The sequence below is a fragment of the Paramisgurnus dabryanus genome, chromosome 15 (genome assembly GCF_030506205.2).
Source record: "Paramisgurnus dabryanus chromosome 15, PD_genome_1.1, whole genome shotgun sequence".
NCBI classification, from domain to species: Eukaryota; Metazoa; Chordata; class Actinopteri; order Cypriniformes; family Cobitidae; genus Paramisgurnus; species Paramisgurnus dabryanus.
In genome coordinates this window covers 2,646,180-2,659,039 of record NC_133351.1, presented here as the reverse complement: position 1 = coordinate 2,659,039, position 12,860 = coordinate 2,646,180, and the positions used below count along the sequence as shown (strand labels likewise).

General features: G+C 40.0%; 1 protein-coding gene across 3 annotated transcripts in view; it reads left to right on the top strand.

Moving 5' to 3' along the window:
* fign (fidgetin) overlaps nucleotides 1-9,701 on the top strand; it is a 59,738-nt gene extending 50,037 nt beyond the window's left edge. For all 3 annotated transcript variants that reach the window (XM_065252342.2, XM_065252341.2, XM_065252340.2), the window contains one exon: nucleotides 4,365-9,701. In XM_065252342.2, the coding sequence (XP_065108414.1) occupies nucleotides 4,373-6,559 (2,187 nt within the window). In that variant the 5' untranslated portion in view covers nucleotides 4,365-4,372 and the 3' untranslated portion in view covers nucleotides 6,560-9,701. The remainder of the gene's footprint in view (nucleotides 1-4,364) is intronic.
* Nucleotides 9,702-12,860: the final 3,159 nt, after the last annotated feature.

Below are 12,860 nucleotides of genomic sequence, written 5' to 3'. Positions count from 1 at the left end.
AGGGAAAACTAAATGTGATGAGATCACAAAATTGTATATTTCTATTTGTTGATTTGGAAAAAACAAAATAGGACTAAACACAGTGTTTGTTGTTTCACTGCTTGTTTTTGCATGTGTAAGTGATTGTTTTAAACTATTTAGTAAACGTTTTATTTGCAATATATGTGCAAGAAACATTATAAACCTTTGGCAGTAGCATTTTGACTAAATGTCAGAAATAAGATCCATACAAGGAGCTGTAATTTGTAGGGATGCACCGAAAGGAAAATTCTAGGCCGAAGCCGATTTTTAAATAAAAACTCAGCCAAAGGCTGAATACTGGACCACCAAACAATATTTATTTGCCAATTTTCTCACCATTGCACAAGTTACATTTTCAAATGTCCTTTTACGCATTTTTATTTCATATCATAAAAAAAAAAAATTAACATTCCAGCAGTCATTATATAGGGCCTTTTTACACCTGGTCACTTTTCTGTTCAGATAGCTATAGATATACTTTCCAGTTACATTCAACCAAAAAATGTGTCTTGGGTAAATGGATATTAATCTATTACTCTATTATCATATAACCTATTCATTACTCTGCCTTAAGAAACTTGCAACTACGCTTATATATTACTTTATGTTGAGCAGCGGACACGTGTCTGCGTGCACGGTCCAACACGAGCAAAAGGATAGATGGCAGAAAGGAGATGACAGAGGAAAAAGTGCTTGGGTCTAACAAAAAGCTTTTGTTAATAAACTTTTTATTTCTCGTTAATATAAGCATGTTTGTCATTGTAGGACTCTACTGGTAGGAAGTTTTTATTACATACTGCTGACGGTCTTTGACATGAGATGAAGAGCTAAAGTCTCTTGTACGACACCCAGGATCGCCGCCGTGTCTTTCTTAAACCCTGCATGATGTTCAGGATGTCTTGATTTTAAATGATAAATGAAACTTGTAGTGCTGTATGTTTTCGCGTCTTTCTCGAACACTTTAAAAAAAATGTCACCCACATGTTTGCTGCATTTGCGCGTCTCTCACTCTGCACTGGTAACTATCTGATCGCGTCATCAAAGACCTCCTTGTTCAGTAAAATGTATTCAGCATTTTCACTTTCATTTTCACTGATTTTTTTGCTATTTTCGGCCGAATAATTTTGGTTGCCGAACATTCGTACTTGGGAACACAGGCTGACCAGTCACGTGACACAACAATTTCAATCATATGTGCAAAATAAATATTTAAACTGTTTATGAGGTAAATAGCCATGTAAAAAGCGGAATAATGTACAGGTTGTTACCGCAAAATAAGCCACTTTGCGTCATGTCCTGATCATCACACTGGCTGGGCTTATTTTTGTGATAACAACCTGCTGCCTTTATATTATCTCTTACATATGGGCCAATGTGCATCACTTATTTAATGTATAGGCAGCAGGTTGTTATCACAGAAATAAGCCCAGACATTGTGATGATCAGGACACGACGTGAAGTGGCTTATTTTGTGGTAACAACCTGTACATTATTCAGCTTATTAAATGGCTATTTACCTCATAAGTAAGGTAAGGAACATTAAATATTGCTTGAAATATTTTATTTGCTCACTTTTAATGAATACAGACCTTCTGTAACGAAAACATTTTCGAAAACGTTTTCTTGCGGTTTTAAGATAAGTGTCAGAAACACACTAGTTGTTTTGTTATGCAAAAATATTAAAACTAATATTAATGTAAAATTAAACTGTACCTGTCAAAATGATTTCAGCATCCAGGTTACCGGGTGTTATTAGTTTTGAGCGGTAGTTATCTGAAAAGAACGAATGGAATGTTGCGACTGACCAATCAAAATTAAGCTTTTTAGAGAGCCATATGATAATTAAAAATAGTGCATACAAAATGCAACAAGAGCAGCGCTATTATAGCAGCAAACTTTTGCAAGCTTTCAATTTAAACTTCACTCTGTTGCAGTCAAACGCTTCATGAAACGTGATTTGAATGTGCTAGCGAGTTTTTAGTCTGATGGTGTTTTGGTTAATGAGTGTTGATTGGGTGTCGCTCCGATGTGCCCACTGTATTTTTCACATTTCCCAGTTATTTTGCACGCGGGTAAAATGCTCTCAGTGTAAAATCCTGCTAATTAAAACAAAGGGAATGTTGTGGGAATTCGGGCAGATTATCCGACTATAGTTGAGTATTATAATTGAGTGTTTGTTGTAAGTCTTAAACACGTTGTGATCAGTTGATTATAGTGCTAAAAGTGCCTGGCTTTGCGATGCTGGTTTTATCCCTGAGGTTATTAATAGGCTTTACTGGCATATGTGCCATGTTCTCTCTGGCTTCTTTTGTCTTCAGCCTTTCTTAGTCATTAACTCGCCAGTCTGACAGCCTCGCCAGCCAAAGCAGCCGTCCCTTTGACTAAAACCTTGTAAATTAACACAATTAGCTCAGCATCATCCTGCTAATTAGATCTGTGTGTGTGCGCGTTGCGTGTTTGCGTGTGTGGTGTCTGGTCAGGCTACTGGGGGATTCATGCATGGGAAAACCTCACGCCTATCTTCTATAGTGGAGATTTTGCTCTGATGAACACAATACTGATGCATGAATCCAGAGAGATTAATGTTGGGGGTGGGGGGATAGTGACTAGACATTGACATTTCTAAATATACACCATTTATATGAATACATTTACATTTATGCATTTTGCAGATGCTTTTAATTAGTATGAGGTTTTGCAGATCTTAGTATGGGGTTTGAACCCTCAACCTTTGCATTGCTAACACAATGCTTTTACATTTTAAAAGTTGTTAGGTTTAAATGATAAAATTATCAAGTATGTTTAATTTAAAGCATTTAACAATTAAAAGATTTTATTTTATTTATGACGCACACACCACATGAAGTAATTACACCCGTTTAGAGCATTGACAGGTGTGATTACATTTTTAAACATTCGTTGCCTTTCAGGAGCATTGCAGTCTCTGGCTAATATTGTGGGATTGAGAGATCAAGAAAAGGGGTATCGTAGTTGAAAGCTCATAAACAGCTCAGTTTTCCGTGACCGCTCCTTTGTGCGGTGAATGGAGCCCGTGAGCGCTCGGGCCCGTAAGCTCAGATAAGCGGTAGGTGTGCCCGTATGAGTACAATAACTCGCCCGCCAGACTCTGCGGCAGAACAGCGTTGTCATCAGAAGTCCATCTTGAGACGGCGCGAAAGAGTGTGCGAGACCACCCCCGTCATCCCGACGGCTCCGGAGTAAATGTCTCTTTGATAATCCCATGCTGTGTCTAAGATGACAGCGTGCGCGCCTGCTTGTGTTTGCAGATGGAGTTTGGGATTAAACTTGATGGCGGCTTTTAAACCCCGGAGGCAATAAAAGACAGCGAGACCGAACCCAGAGCGTCCAAGTAAAAGAGAGGAGAGAGAAAGAAGAGCATTAGAGGGAGGCAGGAAGGTTTTTCTGTGCTCCGGGAGGCAGGCGGCAGACAGAAAGCTGTTGTAATTCATGCCGTGCTGCGGGTTTGTGTGATGAAAGCAGCGGAGCGCTGCCTGGGAGATTGCTTTGCTGCACTCCTCCAAGCAGATTTGAAACTGTCTGGGACTGCTTTAGATGAGAGTTGGATTATAGAGTGACCTGCGATGTCTGTGTCACTCGGCTGTGTGCAGGGTGCATTATACTGTGCTAACCAGGTGTTGGAGGCCCAAATCTGCAGCGTTCCTGTGATAGCAACTGTCAGCAGAACCAGCGATATGAAGCCAGGACACTTGGAGAGCTGGATGAGGGCAAATGGAAAGAAATATTTGGCTGCTTATGTTGTTATTGTCAATAACATCAATGCCAATTGCTTTTTAGATCATAGAGTTTTTAAAACGATCAACACTGATAATTGTTTTTTTATGATGACAAAGAGGATGGAAAAACAATCCCACTTTACACAATATTTACTTAAAACTGGCAGGCGAAAAAACAGTCAGAAATAGTCAGACGTTCTGCACTGCTTAATAAATCTTTTATACATTTTTTAAAATCTTCTTTTCCAGTTAAATCTTTACAAAATTAAATGGCTTGAGAAGCAGTTCTGCATAATGTATTCAGGCTTGTCGGCAGAACAACGTCTTGCTTGTTTATAAGCAAGGCGTATACGTGTGTTGAGACAAAATATGTTTTCTGTTCAAGACGCATTCTCTAAAAGCAGTTCTGAATACATAAGAGTGCACTGCTTCTCAAGTAAATTGATCATGTTTGAGGGATTCAGAGGTTTTATCTGGAAAGTAAAACACTTAACGTTTTACCTGTGTTACTTGATGTTGATCATCTCTGAATGAACATTCATTTTGCTGACTCTTAACATGCTTTGCTCTTTGTGTTTTTCTGTTCAGGCTTAAAGATGCAGTGGACCCCAGAACATGCGCAGTGGGCCGAGCAACATTTTGACATCTCGTCCACCACACGTTCCCCCGCACATAAAGCAGAAGCATACCGCGGACACTTGCAGCGGACCTACCAGTATGCTTGGGCCAACGACGACATATCGGCTCTGACGGCCTCCAACCTTCTAAAGAAGTACGCAGAGAAATATTCTGGTATCCTAGAGGGTCCCGGAGAGCGGGCGCTCCTGTGCTCATACACCGAAAGTGCTCCAGGACTCTTGAACGGACGCAAATCAGAAAGCGACGCATGGCAGGAGGGGATCTACCCAATGAGTTGTGCTGCAGATGTGGTATCCGCAAGTAAAACCGGAATGACGCCCGCCCTGCCTCCGGATGTGACCGCAAGTGTCGGCAGCTCCACAGGGGTGGCGAGCAGCCTGAGCGAGCCCAGCTACTCCAGCAGTAACTGCGGAAACCACTCGGGCATCCCATCTCAGGAATTTGCTAGCAGTTACAATGGTTCATACTTGCATTCCACTTACAGCGGCGGGCAAAGCACACCAGCTCTGCCATCCCCACACCCCTCACCTTTGCACAGCGCTGGGCTCCTTCAGGCTCCTCCACCTCCAACCCTGGTGCCCAGCTACAACGCAACTTCCCCGAATCTCTCCGGTTATAACTACCCTCCAGCAGGTTATCCTCCACAGACTGCTGTTGCCCCAGGCTACAGCCCAGGAGGAGCACACCCCCCTTCAGCTTACCTGCCCTCAGGCATTGCTGCCCCCACTCCCCTACCCCCTTCCACCCTTCCTGGTTACTCCTACCAGTCCCACAACCACGCACCAATTGCACCGACACCTTTGAATGGCAGCTCAGCCAACACACTGAAAAGGAAGGCATTTTACATGACGGGCCAGGGAGATGTGGACTCCGGGTATGGAAATTTCAGCTATAGCCAGCAGCGTTCTGCTCAAAGTCCCATGTACAGAATGCCAGACAACAGTCTTGTTGACTCAACCAGAGGGAATGGATTTGACAGAAACGTTGACACATCATCTTTGGCCTTTAAGCCCACAAAGCAGTCGATGCCTCCGGATCAACAGCGGAAGTTTAGCAGCCAATCTGGCAGGGCAATGACCCCTCCATCTTACGGATCCTCCAAAGGTTCCTTGGGCTCCCTAAGATCAGGGGAGTCATTTGGAAAGTTTGGCTCTCCTGTTTTAAGTGACCACGGTGATGATAACAGACAGCATCTCACTCATTCTATTGGCACAGCAACATCTTCCAGCATCCCCGCCGAGGAGCAGTTAAAAAACAGCGATGCCAGTTTGGTAGAGATGGTCACCACTGAGATTCTGCAACAGACACCTCCTGTGGACTGGAGTGACATCGCTGGGCTAGAGATGGCAAAAGCCACCATCAAAGATGAGGTCCTATGGCCTATTCTAAGGCCAGACATGTTCAGCGGAATGGCTACGTTACCTCGCAGCATCCTTCTTTTCGGACCTCAGGGCACTGGTCGGACTCTGCTCGGCCGCTGTATGGCCAGTCAGCTCGGCGCTACTTTTCTCCTGCTCAGTGGCTCGGCCTTGGTCACGAAATGGCTCGGAGAGGGTGAAAAGATTGTTCAGGCCTCATTTCTTGTTGCACGCTGTCGGCAGCCCTCAGTAGTTTTCATCAGCGATGTGGATCTGCTGTTATCTGCCCAGCTGAGCGAAGAAAGTCCAGTTCACCGAATCAAGAGCGAGCTCCTCCTTCAGCTCGATGGCGTTCTAAGCTCACCTGAGGAACACGTTCTAGTGGTGTGTTCCACCAGCAAACCCGAAGAGATTGACGAGTCTCTGCGAAGGTACTTTGTAAAGCGCTTGCTAGTTCCCTTACCGGACGCTAATGCACGGCACCAGATAATCAGCCAGCTGCTCTCACAGCACAACTACTGCCTCAGCGACAAAGAGGTTACACTGCTCGTTCAGCGGACTGACGGTTTCTCCGGGCTAGATGTGGTCCGGCTTTGCCAGGAGGCCATGGTCGGTCCAATCCATGGCATGTCCGCAACTGACATTTCGGTAATGATGCCGGGTCCGATGAGACCGGTGTCCTACCAAGACTTTGAGAGCGTGTTTTGCAAAATCCAGCCCAGCATATCACAGAAAGAACTTGATACATACACTGAATGGAATAAGATGTTTGGCTGTAGTCAGTAAAGAGTGAGGGCACAGATAAACCCGTGGGGTGACCTCCCCTTCTTTAATGAGGGGATACAATTCAGAATTCTTTGGGTGACACATGCAGTTCTAAAGTGTGGTTTACTTTTTACAAATGTAGATGACCCCTGAAGAAGAACCTTAGGGACGGTCAGATAGAGTTGAATGATGCATGGTTGTACTTAAGACAAGGTCTGGCTCTTTGCACATAATCCAGACAGAGAAATACTGATTTTGGGCTCAGTACTGCAGACACAGAGTTCCACTTACCACGAAACTGTAAGTGAGGACAAACGTCTTTGTATGTAAATATCATTCTGCTGTTTTTGAGATTCTGTTGCTATGAAGTGCCTGATGTGGTGCTTTACTAAATTTGGATTTGGATTCGTTTGCCTCACCATCTACGTTGGTGGCATGTGCTAATATAGAGAGCTTTAACATGGAAAGCTGAACATGTGTGTTTTCTTTTCTTTTCTGTTTTCGACACTTCAATCAAAAGAACAACAGTATTCCTCAATCAAGTCTGACCAGGCAGTTGAAGGTCCATGTTGTACTTTAAATCTGGATCCTAATTTATTAATTCACTTGTGTTTTTCCAAAATCTCAGGAAAGTGATCGTGATTTGTACAGTACCTCAAAAAGATTATGTGATACCACTACATACTGCTGTCAACGTTGCATTTGCTTTCTAATTTGCTTGGTCTATAATTCTAGGTTTACCTCAACCAATTAAAACAATGATAAAGATATGACTATGAATGTAACCAGAAATGTTCTGGGTTGTTTGGAAAGAAAAATTGAGGCATTTTTCTTCCATTTATGTGTTTTTTTTCTTCCCAAATTACATTTTAATTCCATTGTGAATGTGTAGAAAGCAGAATTTGTGCCACTATCGACTCTGTCCCTTTCTGCATCGCACAGTTATAGTACAGACTACACAAAGATCCCTGCAGTCAGAGATGGGCACTGTCTGTAGTGTAGATAAGGTAAATCTGAAACCTGAAATGTCTGCACCAGTGTTTGCAGTAGACTTCAACATTTGTGTGAAGTACAGCGGGTCGTGTTGTTTTCTCTCTGGAAAATAAACGAGTCATCGAGGGGTAAACCAAAATTTTTACGAAGGCAATTCGATTAAAGACCATTTTCGTATTCTTTGCGACATAGTAAGGTTGGTTTTGTTCGTTTTTTCTGTCCTGCTGCTGTGCGAGATATCTAAGGCGCATGTGTACCCTGCATTCTGTTCTACCTCAGTTTAGCACTACGACCAGAACAGGAAGAAGATAGCTTGGTGTCTTAACCTCATTAGGTTTGTTCTGCCCCAAAGCCTCCATAGAGAACAAGCTGCCTTTCTCCCTAGTAAACACAAAGCGTTTATCTCACACTACCTGTGCAATTCTTATGCTAAGAGCGCCCAGATGACACCAAACGCCCCTCCCGCACATGTACACACACACGTTGATGATGGGGTCTCTCCGGAGCCGATTATTGGGGCTGTACTGCCTTAAGGCTGAAACATGAACTACAAAAGCGTTTATGTATGCAACATGCTTATCGAGTTACTCAAGTCAGCATGTTTATGACTAGTTACCCAAGTATGCACACTTGGTTTTCTGGAATAGATGTTTGGTAACTTGCCCGCTTGAGTACTGAGGTTAGTTACGTCACAGCAATGCGTTGGCCAAGCATAAAACACATGTTTCAGCCTAAGGTAGCATGGGATATCAAATTGGTAACAGTAAGGGGAAACTTTGTTTTTGAATGTATTTTTTGTTTCTTTCTCGATACGTTTACTTTCTCAAAGCGATTTGTTTATCTAGCACTAGAGAGATGGTGAAGTGATTTGTTCCCTTGTTTTTTCCATTCTCTCTCTTTTTTTCTGCCTTTATATCATACGTCTCAAGCGTTGGACAGGACACACACTCTGTTTTTAACTTAAACCTTTTTGTCCATTGCTGTGTATTTCGTCTCCACTTTAAGGTGCTTATTTAGCTGTGGAGACACCGGAGCTCCAATACAGTACATGTATATATAACATATCCTTGAAGAAATATCTGTTTGCTTTTTCGACAAACATCCAGACTTTTCAGTAGCCGTGAGACACTTGCTTCACAATCTTTGTAAAGTGATATGTGCGCCCAAAGGACCATGATTTCTAGCCTTGGTTTGTTGTTTGAAGCGGAAACCGTTTTCTTTATTCTCCTTTGTGTTGTTTTATTTTTTGCTTGGTGTTGTTTTAACGAAAAGTTACTATTGTGTAATTTGTCAAATGCACTTTTATCGTTTTGTGTTAATGCCTATCACACTTATTTGTCCTCCCTCAAAACCAAAGCTATCAAAACTATTTTACTTTCAAATATAATTGATCCATTACTCAGATGATCAGGGTCCATCCACGCATTTAAACCTTTAGGGAAACTTGTATAGGACATCAGGATTAAACCATGTGATAGCCGCAAAATATATTTGTTTGTTTTGTTGTTATAAATCACACTTTGTGTATTTCAAAGCCAAATAGCACTCACGAACAAACTCGATGACCAAAACAGTAAAATGATCTTAATCTTAGTCTTACTGTTTTCTGCTGTTATTGTTTGGGTTGGTGTTATGCTAATGTATCTATTGATTATTGGACAAAACCAGTGTTGACTAAAACACAGTTTTTAACAATTCAAAGGTATGTTCCTGGTTCAGTTAAGCTCTGTCGATAGCATAATAATGTTGATTTCCATAGAAAAGAATATCAAGTCATTTCTCAGTTTCTAAAAGAAATAAGCAAAAGTCATGGCTAATATCCAGTATTTAATTAAATGCATATATAAGACTTTATATACGTAAACATGAAACTACACTCAAAAAATAAAATGTTGGATTTCCATAAAAAAAAAACAGATTCCACGCAATTTGTTTAAGTAATCTCAACAAACAATAATTTAGTTCATTTTACAAAAGAAGTTAAAGTGAACTTCACAAACCTTAGTAATCTCAACAAACAACAATTGAGTAAATTGTACCAGAGAGTTTTTAATTAATAATGGCAAATATTTGAATAATGCCATTTATATAAACTCTACCCCCCTAAATTAGGATCACCTATTTAATAACTCCATAACACTGAATCAATCATAATCATAATTCAATTCAACTAATCCCGGACACAGTTTAGATTAATCCAAGAATATAAAATTATTTTTACAAACATACCTTACAAAAAACAACACTGAGACAAAACAATGTCACTAATATATGCCAAAATATGTCAGTTCAAGGGTTTTTTAAATTAAGGCAGATCAAATACGCATTTTAGTCTGGGACTAGAGTAAGCCCTGTCCAGGAAACCAACCATTACTGTGGGTTCACACCAACCGCGTTTGGGGCGTCAAATTCGCGTCCACCGCATCTAGTTGGTCACTTAAACATTTTGAGTTTACACGCTTCATTCGTGCGTGAAATTCTAGTCATCGAGACATTCACACGGAAATTTGCATCATGGGAGGGGCTTCTGCGACTCCGCTCGCTTCATGTAATCACTAGAGCAAGCTCCTAATTGGTTAATGCGACGCGTTTTTCCGCCAAAGTTCAATTTTTTTCAACTCACGCGTTTCCGGCAGCAAATCTCAATTTTGCGCCATTCGCGAGGCAGAATCGCATCTACCACGCCGCACAAAATGCCTCATTCGCGCCACGAGACCTCCAGACGCGCGTCTTCACATTGACTTAACATTGAAATCACTTGCGCTTGACACCTCTACCGCGGCTGGAGTGAACGCAGCATTAGACCTTTAAATTACAACTTATCAAATACATCATAAAAATATTTGAAATTAAATGCTAAATTTCAAACCGCTCATTAATTAATTTATCAATTAATGTAACCGTAAAAATTTATCAGAACAAGTTTATTGACTCATACTTGGCCACTTATTTACTTTTAAGTAAAACTGACAAAATACACTTTTTGTTGAATTAACTCAATTAAATTTCGTTCCCAAATAATCTCAACATGAAAGGACTAAGTAAACTGGCAAAAGTTCTTTTTTTTTGGAGTGTGGGAAAATCAAGTCATTCCATTTTTATGTTATGACTTATGCAAAGATGCCACTAAGAGTTATCTTACTAACATAACTATCATAGGAGTTACATTAATAACACAAGCAAAAGTTATTTTCATTATTCTGCTTCGATAAAGCTGAACTTATTAACCCTGAACATTCCTTAAATTGATTAAAATAAAGCGAGAAGGGAAAGAGGAAAAGTTGTTGAAACATCCCAAAAAGTCCAAAAGTTTTAAAGCACATCTCCTGTGTAGATATGAATCAAATATCCCATGATTAGATTTTTTTTCTGTTTATGTCTGTTGACTTGCTTCTTTCCGTGCTGTTATAGATGTTTCTTTCATCTATATATAAAACGAGTTCATCTGTGTTTGGTTTAACCATTATCCTTTATGACCATTTCTACCTCATTGCTACATATTGACATGTAGTACTTATGTTCTGTCTTTTTTGAATGTCACACATTTGTATAAAAGAAAATAAAGAAAAATGTATAAAAACATCTGAAAATGAAGAAAAAGGTAAATGAAAGGCTTGAGCAGTCTACCTCAAACAGACTGTCTGTATACGTACACTGAGACTTACCTGCACATATATTAAAAAGACAAGTTAAGTTGAGACGATGCACACTGACCGCTCAGCCTCTGAGGATTCGTTTATATTCGGGATATTGTGGACTGTATAGGTCTTCTCCGAGGTCTCTACATGCAAATTTCCTTTTGTTTCTTTTTCAGTCAATCGCTTTCCTTCTTTGTGAACTGTAGTGTGCATGTGGATGTGTGTGCACTTATTATGAAGTGTGTAAGTGTGCATTTTTATATATGAAAAATCGCTATGAAATGTAGATACGTTTCATATACCGTATTTGTACATTAGATACACTTGCACATTTGTGTACTTAATGTACATTTGTTATTAGTATAATGTTTTGAAACGCACCACATACATGTTATTATGTGTGTGTATGTACATTATTGCCATAATTACATTCAACGTAAATGTATTTTCATGTATGCATAGAGACAAAGGACAATAAAAGATCATTCAAATGCTTTTGAAACATTGTGGCTTTTTTGTGTTGCTTTTCAATTTCACAACAAATCAAGTTTGAATGTTTGTCTTTTGCAGTTGAAGCTTGGATATCATGATGAGAAAAAGACCTATTGCACAATATATCTAAGTGAGGTTTTTTTATGTAAACTTAGACAAAAATAATCATATTTGGGCACCAGCATAAACACCCAGTCAGGCCACTTCAAAATATAGTTTGCTTTTTTGCTTTTATTCTTTACAATTTTTTGAGTTTGATCTGAACAGACCAATGGGATGGATCTGGAGGGATAGTAAAGAGAGAAAGACGAAACAAAACAAAGACACGTACACAGACATAATATTGGATGAATGTCCAAATCAATAACTATAGTGGATTTTTCCAGAGCCAACCAATATAATCTATATTAATATCTTTAAAACTACTACTGACAGGGAAACATAATCAATGATTTTGATTTCTATATCAAGACAAACCTTCAAAACATCTATAGTTGGGTGATATAGCTTTAAAAAAATTCATATTTTAAATAATATCATGCTGTACACCCTGATGACCTTTATTGAAAACAGCATAACATCTTTCAAAAGTGCCAGTTTTTAAAAATGCATCACATTTAAAAGCTGAGTATTAAACAAATATAATGCTTCCAAATGACATTACCTGGCGTTTAGCACGATAGTACTGGCAAGTGAGTCCTGGTGCTACCCAGCAATTACGCTTGTGAAAGATGACCATTAGCATCCGTTTCCAGAACCATTTGCTGCGTTTCTTAAATACAGTTTCTATTGTTTGTGATATTTCATTATTCTTTCTCTCGTATAAGACATTCCATTAATGCCCTAGATTTATTCTTTGCTTTTTTTTGATGGCATAATTATGTAGTTGATGGTCTGTGCGTGGGAAGCTGCAGTACAATTAACATTGGGAAGTTGGTGCATTTGGTGCCCATGGCTGTTTCATTTGTAAAGAGCTGCGTGTCATTTCAGTAGCTGTATATGTTAAAATACGCTCTCTTAATGGATGCAATTCAAACAGGGTCCTCCAAAGCAACGCACTCGGGCCAAATCACAATGGGGGGCTGGCGTGAACCGTTTTTTAGCGATATAGCTCAGTGTGTTTAAATTTGTAATTTATGTCTATGGCACTTAAATACAGAAAGGATAAGCCTACATCAAAAAATGTGAATAGTGTATGC